Source organism: Heterocephalus glaber, unplaced genomic scaffold (assembly GCF_053883595.1).
Source record: "Heterocephalus glaber isolate CG9 unplaced genomic scaffold, H.glaber_assembly_v1.0 deba00001687, whole genome shotgun sequence".
NCBI lineage: Eukaryota > Metazoa > Chordata > Mammalia > Rodentia > Bathyergidae > Heterocephalus > Heterocephalus glaber.
In genome coordinates this window covers 6555961-6565821 of record NW_028258412.1, presented here as the reverse complement: position 1 = coordinate 6565821, position 9861 = coordinate 6555961, and the positions used below count along the sequence as shown (strand labels likewise).

General features: G+C 54.9%; 1 protein-coding gene across 4 annotated transcripts; it reads left to right on the top strand.

Annotated features, from left to right (window-relative positions):
• The first annotated feature begins 1787 nt into the window (after positions 1-1787).
• Lif (LIF interleukin 6 family cytokine) lies at positions 1788-9619 on the top strand. 4 transcript variants are annotated; one of them, XM_087198023.1, is made up of 3 exons: positions 1788-3730; positions 5162-5334; positions 6086-9619. In XM_087198023.1, the coding sequence occupies exons 2-3, from the start codon at positions 5167-5169 to the stop codon at positions 6494-6496; spliced, it is 579 nt and encodes a 192-aa protein (XP_087054149.1). In that variant the 5' UTR covers positions 1788-3730; positions 5162-5166; the 3' UTR covers positions 6497-9619. The 4 variants fall into 4 exon arrangements, with proteins under 4 accessions (XP_087054149.1, XP_021112851.1, XP_087054148.1 ...); XM_021257192.2 differs by having other exon boundaries at positions 1789-3997; XM_004843430.4 differs by having other exon boundaries at positions 1790-3510; positions 6086-9618.
• Positions 9620-9861: the final 242 nt, after the last annotated feature.

Sequence of the window (9861 nt, the reverse complement as noted above, 5' to 3'; positions counted from 1 at the left end):
TTGCTGGGTGCCTGGAACCACAGTGGCCTCCTAGCAAACCCACTGTGTAGCTACCATCATTCCCATTTTACAGATGAAGAAACAGGCCAGCAGCTGGCTGCTTCCCCCAAAGGTACGCAGCCCACAAGCTGCAGAGCCAAACCTCCAATGTGGTTATGAATGAGGCCAAAGTCTGCACTTCAAACCACCAGCCTTCCACACCTCCTTTCCAGGAGAGATTTGGCATGGACAGCTTTTGGAAAGTATAAAATGCTCTCAAAAAATTCTTAGCATCTACTTTGGGTATCACCTAAACAGCTGCTGCTAGGAGTCCAGATAACTAGTAGACCCCCATTCAAGCCCACAAAGATTGAGGAATAAGAAAGTCATGGTGACTTGAAACAAAGGCCAGCAGCACAAGGCCATTGAGGCTGAAGGAGGTCAAGGGACTTCCAGAAGAGCCCACCCCGCCCCCAAAGAGTGACGTGTTGCTACAGTCCATGGGGGTCTTGCCAGCCAGAGGCGTGGGTTCCAGATCTGCCTCTACTGCCAAATATGTGTGGCTTTGATTAAGGGCTTTGCCTCCTGAACCTCAGTTTTCTCATGTGAAAAATAAGCAGCTATGGGCCGGGGATTTAGCTCAGTGGTTCCGCCACCTGCTTTGCGAGCACAAGGACCTGAGTTCGATCCCTGGTACCAAAAGAAAAAAAAAGCAACTATGATGTTCTAGGAGAGAATTGAGTATATTGAGTGAAAATCAACAGAAAAAGACTGCTGGTTGGCTACATGAGCCAAAGGGCATATGGGAGAAGCTGACCTGCTTACTGCTCAGAGACAGGACAGTACCCCAGTCCCTGCCCAGACTGAAGGGGTCCCTGTGTGGGCCTTGACTATCCTACTCATCCAGAGACTGGTCAAATCCATAGCAGGCCCAGTCTGCAGGAGCTGGACAGGCTTTGGATGAAGTCAGAGCTGGAAGGGGCCAGGCTGGGGCTGCCACTCCAGGGTGGGGTTCAGGTCATGACCTTGGAAGCAGACAGCCAACAAGGGAGGATGCCTTCCGTGAGGGAGCAGGGGGAAAACACATGTACACACACACACACACACAACAGCAGCAGCAGCAGCAGCAGCAGCAGCAGGAGCAGCAGAGAGAGGGAGGGAAGAAAACAAACTCCAGCTACAGCCACGTTGCAGGCTCTTCACGGACACTCATCTCCAAGACCTTGTCCAGCTTCTCCCCAGAGGCCCAGCGCAGGCGGTCCCCAGACATGGACAGGAGGGGGAGGCTGGGCCTGGGGTTCCGAGGAGCCCAGAGCACTTGGGGAACACGGACTAAGTCAGGTATCGTGAGAGGGAAAACTGAGGCACAGGAGAGAGCCAGTCAGGGATGGAGTTGATGGCTCTGGCACCAGTCTTCTAGACCCTGTCCCCACTTCTGTTGGGTAGGGCTGAGATTAAACCATGACTGGGGGTGAACTGTAGGGCTAAAGTGCGGTCTGAGGAGCCACGGGGCAGTATAAGGCTTGGAAGTCCCCTGAGAAGGCTGCAGGGCTGGGCCTTGGCACAAAGGGGGACAGATGATGGCTTCTAGGAGCATAAGAGCACCTACTGAGAGGCTGGGGCTGGGGGACAAGGGATTGCTAGATGGTGGTGACAATGCAGCTCTGGTCAGGTGGATTTGGGGTCTCTGGTTAAGTGAGCCAGGCCGGGGAGTGGCGGGGTGGGACTAGAGGCTGATCCAGAGTTCCTGCACTCTGAGTGGTCAGGTCAGGTCATGGGAGGGGTGGGGCTGCTGAACCTGGGGGTGTGCACTGACCCCAGATGGGGCCCTCCATGGCACCCCAAGAAAGAGACAAGGCGTTGGGAGAGTGCCAGACTGGCTCTCCTTCCTCCTGCCTGCTGGGAAGTACCAGCTGGGATGGGCAATTTTATCACTCCACATGAGGGCTGTGCCAGGAAGCCATGGAGGAGCCTGGCTAGGGCATGGAGTGCGTGAAGGAGGGGAGAGCAGCAACATGAGGGTTCATCTTGGCAAGACTGGGGGAGGAGCTGGGCAGGTCTGGGATGAGGTAAGAGCCGGGAGCTGGGGGCATAGAGAATGGGTAAGAGGTGGCCAGGGGTCAGGCAAGGCTGCAAGAACCCCCTGGACTTGAAAAACCAATTCTCCATCCTGGACCTTGGGCCAGGGTCAGGCAGGAGAGTTGGGGTGGTGTCCCCAAGGTAAGAAGACAGCTCGTGGTACAGAGGCACCTGGTACCTGTAGGGAGAGCATGGCCCCAGATGTATTATGTTGTCTGGCCAGAACGCAATTGCCTTATTTTTCTTTATTCTGCTTTTCATTGAGGAGGAGTCCCTCTGCTCATTTTGCCCTGGTCCCCACCATTCCTTGCTGCCCCTCAAGTATTCACCAATCTACTTGCCCAGGGTGGACACCAGAACTGTCTCAAGGGACTCCAGAAGCACTTTTTGGAAGCCACCATCATTTTCTGAGGCTGAGCTCCAAGGGATTCTCACGGAGGGTCTGGGATGCCTGCTATTTCTGTTTCCCCAGCCATCCTTCGCCATCCCGAGGAAGAAGCCCGGGTGTGATTTTGCCAAACATCCTTCGGTCTCTGCTTCAGGTGACCCGTTTAGAAGGGTAATGCTGAGCTCCTTTCTCGGAGCTCCTCCCCAGACTGTCCTCCCCAAACAGGCCCCAGCCACCCTCATATCTTCCTAGCCCCTCTGCAGCCTAACAGGTTCAGCTGGTCAGCAGAGCAGGTGCACTGCTGGCTGTCCGGGGCCTGGCCCTCTGGGATCCTGGGTGGCATGTTCCCTTTGGAGCCCCTCTTTGCCCAGTGGCAATGGGCACATTGGAGAAGGCCAGCTCTTAGGTGGCTTCCAGTGCCCATGCTCAGTTCTGCTTTATTACTGTCTAAAGTCCAAACCAGGCCCCAGCCCCTCTTCCTGGAACCTTCTTCTCAGCCAGGCCCCAGTCTGTCTCCTCCCGCTGACCCCTAAAGCCCCCCATCAGGGACCACAGGCATCAGTCTCCACCTGCCTTTCCTGTCTTGCCACTTCCCCAAGCCTAGGTGAGTCAGGGCCATGTGGGCTGCCCCTGATTAGAGGGACCCCTCACCGAGGGCCTGGGGCTCTGTCCCCACCAGGCCCATCCTCAAGCACCACCCAGGGCAAGCCTCTCAGGAAAACCACAGGGCCTTCGTTCTGTTGACGACTTCATTATAATTTTATCAATCAAATTCTTAGAAGAGGGAAAAAAAATCTGCCCTCCCCACCCTCCTCCCTCACTTGTCCCACCCCCCTTCACTCTCACTTTTCTTCCATTCATAATTTCCTATGATGCACCTCAAGCAACTTCCTGGACCGGGGATCCCGGCTAAATATAGCTGTTTCTCTGTCTTACAACACAGGCTCCAGTATATAAATCAGGCAAATTCCCCGTTTGAGCATGAACCTCTGAAAACGGCCGGCATCTCAGGTCTCCTCCAAGGCCCTCTGGAGTCCAGTCCATAATGAAGGTCTTGGCAGCAGGTAAATCCAACTGGCCCGTGCCAGCTTCCGCGTCCCTGCGGCGGGAGCGGCGGCAGCTTGGGGCGCTTGGCAAGCACCCGCGGGACGCCTCCCGCCGCAGACGCTCGGACACTTGGGGCGCCCGAGCAGCCCGCCCGGCCCGCCGGAGGCGCTGGGAGGCGACCGGGAGCGAGCGCGGCACATGGTCCGGGCTCCGTGCGCCCAGCCCGCCGGGCTGCAGGTTGGAGGCGAGGGAGGGGGCCGAACAGCCTTCCTCCTCTTCGCTCCACCACTCTCCCGCGCTGCTGTTGCTTCTCCGCTTTCTCCAGGATTCACCCTCCCTCTTTTCTTTTTCTTTCTTTCTTTCCGCTTTCTCTTTTCCAACTGCGTCCCGGGCTGCTCCCTGGGAGGGGCGCGGGCCGCTGAGCAGCTCGCAAACTCCGGCTCGGGACGGGAGCAGGTGCTGCCTCCAACTGCTAGTGCCTGGAAAGCGTGAGGTCTGCGCTAGGTGAGATGGGGGTGCGGGCCCTCTCCCCGAGCCATTCTGGCACCTTCACACGGCCTGGGGATGCTTGGAGGCGAAGGAGACCCAGAGGAAGTGAACTTGAGGCTCCTGTCCCCGTAGGGGGATTTTGCCGGAGGTCTCCAGCCTCTCTGGTCCGCTGCTCTCAGTCCCCAGGACCCTCAGGCGCCTTCTGCTGGGTCCTGGAAAGGCAGGCCTGGGGTGCCTGCGGTGAAGGGGTTTCCGGCGCCTGGGGGGAGGGGTGAGCGGGACAGGCCCGGACAGCTCCCAGCTCTCCTGGCACCTTTCACTTTCCACCCTCCCGGCCCCAGCTGCCTGCGACCTTTTCCCTTTCCTCTTTCCTGGTTGCACCATTTTCTCTCCGTTCCCAAAGCCAGGTGGTCCTTGCCCTAACCCAGGGCCTGGGACCAGAGACAATAGACCCGGGGGGAGAGTGAATGGATTCTGGGGAGGGGGTGGGGCCCCACCCCAAAGGATGGAAGATTTGGGGCTGGAAAGAGGGACTTGCAGAATTGGGGGTGGAGTTGAGGGTCCTGGATAGGGAAGTGGCCACACTGGGAAGGACAGAGACGGGCTGAGGATAGCAGAATTAGGGGCAATTGGCTCATGAAGCCAGAATCAAGTGGCAGCTTAGATAAGAGGGGCAACAGAAGCTCCCAAACCTTGTCCCCAGGGAGTCCTTTGGGAGGTTTGGCCTGAAATGGGCCAGTGAGTGTGAGGCAGGGCTTAGGCATCTGGACCATCCTGGGAGGTGGGAGGACAGGGATCTCCTCTCCCCTGGAAAATGATGCCTCCTGGACAGAGGGCAGGACGCTTGGAGCCTTCACCTTCCTGAAGGAAGGCTGGACAGTTGCTCTGGGCCCAGCTTCCAGCTGGTGGAAGGGCTCCTTCTTGCATTCTTGCCCAGTCACTCAACCGAGGAGAGAGTAGGGAGAGATGGGAAGGCAGAGAGAAGCAGAGCTAGAGATCTGGAGATAGGGAGACAGAGAAAAAGATGAGAGGAAAACTAGAAATGGCCAGAGGAGCCAGAGGATGAGGTAGAGGGCAGAATGGGAATCCTGTCCTGTGAGCCCCTTGGCCGATTCCCATCCAGGGTGCTATGCAGCCCAAGCCACCCATCATGCTCATCGCTCCCTTTCCTGTTCCCAGGAGTCATGCCCCTGCTGCTGGTTCTGCACTGGAAATATGGTGCAGGAAGCCCTCTTCCCTCTGTCAACGCCACCTGTGCCACGCGTCACCAATGTCACAGCAGCGTCATGAGCCAGATCAGGAACCAACTGGCACAGCTCAATAGCAGCGCCAATGCCCTCTTTATTCTCTATGTAAGTTACCCTGCAGGATACCTGGAGGGAGGGACTTACAAATATGGGTAGCTGGCCTTGTCTGAAGGGGACCCTTTTGGAGCTGGAAGGAGGCAGTGAGAATAGGTTTGGTTAACTGACATCCAGATTCCCAGCCCTTCCTCCTCATGTCCCCAGGTTCTGAGACTGGAAGCCACTTTCTCAAGGTGGCTGGCCAGTGAAGGGCAGAGGTGGGATGAGGAGGACCCTGGTGCTTCTAGTCTTGTGATAGATCAAGGGGAATAAGGCAGTGAGTGGACAAGGAGAAAAGCGGGGCTGTGGGTGTCTGGAGGGACGCCCAGGAAGAGGGAGCGTGTGGGTGTGGTAAGTGAAAGAGTAAGTGTGTGTGGTGTACCCGCTGAGGAGTCACCAGTGAGATGCCACATTTTCCTTTCCTTCCCGGTATGGTCATGGTGATGATGATGACAACTGTTTACACGGTCTAGGCCAGTGACAGCGAACCTATGGCACACGTGCCGCAGCTGGCTGTTCATTATCATTGAAAGCTCTAAAAGGTTCCCCATGGCTGGTCTAGGCCTTGATCACTAGCAAGTTTGATTACGTTTGTGATTACTTCCAGCTCTCATGACAATTCTGGATACCTGCAGGGGAAGGAGTTGGGTCCCCATGCTATAGGTGGGGAAACAGAAGCTTTCAAGCTTGGCTGGAGGCTGGTAGCAGGGCTGGATTCCAACCCTTGACTCCCCCTGCCCTCTGCTCTTCTGCTCCTCAGTACACAGCCCAGGGGGATCCATTCCCCAGCAACCTGGACAAGTTGTGCGCTCCCAATGTGACGGACTTCCCGGCTTTCCATGCCAATGGCACGGAGAAGGCCAAGCTGGTGGAGCTGTATCGCATCATCGCCTACCTTGGTGCTTCCTTGGGCAACATCACTCAGGACCAGAAGCTCCTGAACCCCAATGCACTCAGCCTTCATAGCAAGCTCAGTGCCACTGCAGATGTTATGCGGGGGGTCCTCAGCAATGTACACTGCCGTCTGTGCAACAAGTACCACGTGGCACATGTGGACGTGGCCTATGGCCCCGACACTTCAGGCAAGGATGTCTTCCAGAAGAAGAAGCTGGGATGTCAACTGCTGGGGAAGTACAAGCAAGTCATTGGCGTAGTGACTCAGTCCTTTTAGGTCTTGAAGTGTGTCACGGACTGAGGGATCTCAGGAGCAGGATCCAGATGTGGGAGATTCTCACAGTATGGCTGGGCATCATTGATGGGCATCATTTATCCCAACTGGGGGCTGCTGGCAGCCCCCAAGGGGTTCCCAGCTTGTCAGGGCCTATATACAGCACTGCCCAGAAGGAGGCACCCTTCCTCTGGGAGACAGTAACCAGGGTGTCACACTGGGGAGTGACATGTAGGGAGCATTTCTGCTTCCACTTGTCCCCTCAGACCTTGCTCAAACGGAACAAGTTGTCTAGAGCAGCCCCTGACAGTGAGGCCGTGAAGGGTGTCACCAGCTCCCAGTGGAATGACGGCCATTTGTGGCTTTGCCTTTCCTTAGGTAGACTTTGGAAGGCTTAGTTGGGACATGGACAGGCCAGAGGGACTGAGGTCTTGAAGAACTCCTTGTCCCTTACAAATTTAGTGGGTAGAAGATAGAGAAGGGGTAGGATGCTGTCTTCTTTTGAACATGATCAGAAAGCTTAGGCCTAGGTATTGTCAGGTAGAAGGTTCCAGCTGGGCACTGGTATTCAGGCTCTTGGGGAGGCAGAGAGGCCACCTTCAAGCCTGGGAAAGAAGATGCTGGAAGGAAGAGAGGCCCCCAAAGCCTTGATGGGCTCCTCTTCCTCTTCTCTGCACCTTTTTTTCCTACAGCCTGGCATGGCCAGGATCTCTGGTGGCTGGGTCTGGAATCGGGTACATGGAAGTGGGTAGGGGCAGGTTGCAGAGACAGGTGAGGAGGTCCAGAGGGGTCCTAGAATCTTCCTCTTGGGGACAGGAAGGGGACAAGTAGCTCAGAGTAGCAGCTCACATTGGAGGCCTGTAGAGGCCCTGTGAAGTCACACAAAGGTACTTGACGGGGACCAGAACCTGTTTTGAGTCCCTAGAGCAAAGGCCCACAGAACTTGAGGTCAGAGTCTCAGAGAAGCCTGAGATCCAAGCTTGCTGTGTGTCTGGCCCACCGTGATTATCTATTTATTATGATGTCCTATTTATGTTAACTTATTGGTGCTTTAAATGGTAAAGTTAATCCCTTCCCCTGCTTCCTACCCAGCAGGGAACCAGAGCTGAGCCTCTTGGCAGGGCCTGGTCTAGAAGCTGACATGTTACAAGTGGAATTAGCCTTACAGGTGAAGCTCAGAGGGGGTCAGAGTCTGAGACATCTGGCTAGAGTTCCTGCTCCCTTCTCTCTAGACTTGGGGGTGTCAGGGACAGGCAGCAGGGGCTGGACCAGTTTGTGGAGGGGAAGGAGCTCTCTTTCCCACCGTGCTCTTTAGCATCCCCTGGAATTGTGCTGTGTTGGCACCATTCACAGTGGAAATGAATGGCCCTGGGGGAGTGGGCAAGGCTGCTCCCATGTCTTCTTTATCACACAATGGGAATGAGCCTGACCCAAGACCCTGCACACTCTTGCATGGTGGAGAAGCTCCTCGGGTGGCTTAAACACCCACCAAGTGTGTGTGCAGGATGTTGGGGCAGTGTGCGGACTGAGGAGCTGCCCCTGTGCTCTGGAGCAGGGAAAGTGAGACCTGAGATGCTTGGGAAGCAGACCAGGAAGCTGTGGTCCCTGCTACAGTGCCTCCTTCCCACTCCCACCCATGTCTGGGCTCCCAGGCAGGGAACCCGATCTGATCTCTTCCTTTACGCCGGGGCCAGAAGAGCAGAGAAACGCCCTCGGTCTGGGAGCAAGAGAGGGAGGGAGGCAGCCAAACCAGGGCAGCTGCTGAGAGCAGCATTCTGGCTGCTTCTCAAACCTTGAGCAGGCGGCAGTCCTAGTAGTTCAGGCACAAGATTACGGTACTGAAGATGGTACTTCACACTCACTTTGTACCTTTTTCTCTTATTCTCTAAGCACTTTACCTGGATGGCAGGTGGGCAGCCAGTGGGTGGGCCCCGAGGTCTGAGATAAGGAAGGTTAGGAATTGTGCGTCCCAACAGTGTGACTAAGATGTTGCGCATGTGGCCAAGGGGGTCATAACAGTTGTGCCTCTTCTAATGCTGTTTCAATTTGGGTCACACCCCTGTCCCAAGATCACAGCCTGCCACTCTTCTATTCTTCTGCTCCTTTCGGCATGTCTTGGGAATGGCTGCACTTTCTGAGCCAAGCAAAAAGAAAGACAGCTTGTCTGGAATCCAGGATGGATGATTCCGTAGCCTGGGGCCAGCTCAGCTTGCCATCATCCCATCTCCCTGTGGACATGGATTCCCTGGCCTGGACCCACCTGGCAGCCTCAAAAGGCTCAGGACCAACAGAATCTTCTCCTTCCCTGCACAACCCCTGGCTCCCTGACCTCTCTGTCCAGCCTGGACTCTGCCTGAAGGACTCAATCCTCAGTGTTCTTTCTAGATCTAATTCCGGCAGATCGGCGCCCACTTTGCACAGTATCACTGAATTATGGAGCCTTTATGTGAACAGCCTTGCGAGCAGTACATTTCCATGTTTTTGCCTATTGGTATTAACTCCCACCTGGCATGGTGGGTCATGTGCCTGGGCTAGAGGATAAAGGATGGATCTTCTGCAGAGGATGGGCTAGACAGTCATTTTGCAGTTTATCAAAAAAGAAGTATAGGGGTCCTTATTTATTATTTAAAAATTTAAACCACAAAAGCACTGCTAGTTTACTTGGCTCTCCTCATCCTCTTTCTTATCCCCAACCCTAATTAAGTCAGTTCAGCCCTGCTTTGCCAGGTCTCCAGAGCAGACTTAGTGAATGGGGTTGGAGCCTCAGAATCTAGCGAGGTAGCAATTTCCTTTCAGATAGTACAGATGTTCCTATGTCAGAATAATCTAGAGCCCCCATACCTGGCCCTGGTACCTGGGCTCCATCTCCCATTTGCACTGCTAGCTCAGTGGGCCTACTGTGGGGCCTTAGATGTTTCCCTCCTTCCTTTCCACTGGAAAGGACTTGGCCTTGGCTGATAAATTCCTCTTTGATGAATGTACCCTGTGGGAATGTTTCATAAAGACAGATTATTTTTATTTATTCAATGTCATATTTAAAATATTTATTTTTTATACTAAAGGAATACTTTTTTAAGAAAAAAGAGAAACTAATAAAGAATCTTGGCAAGTACTTTGGAGTGTATTCATGTGGGGAGACAGGAAGGGTAGGGACTGGCCTTGTCCTGGTTGCCCACCTGGGTGGGACTCAGCTGGATAAAGGGCAGGAGGGTGGGAAAAGTGGGGAGCCTCCATTGGCCAAGGGTTCTGGCACTGACAGGGTGGGTGAGTGGAATTTTGGCCAGGCAGAAAGTGGATGATGTCTAGGTAATGGGATGCCACCAAGGAAGGGGATGAATCGCTCATCTATGGGGAGGGGTGTTGTTTGG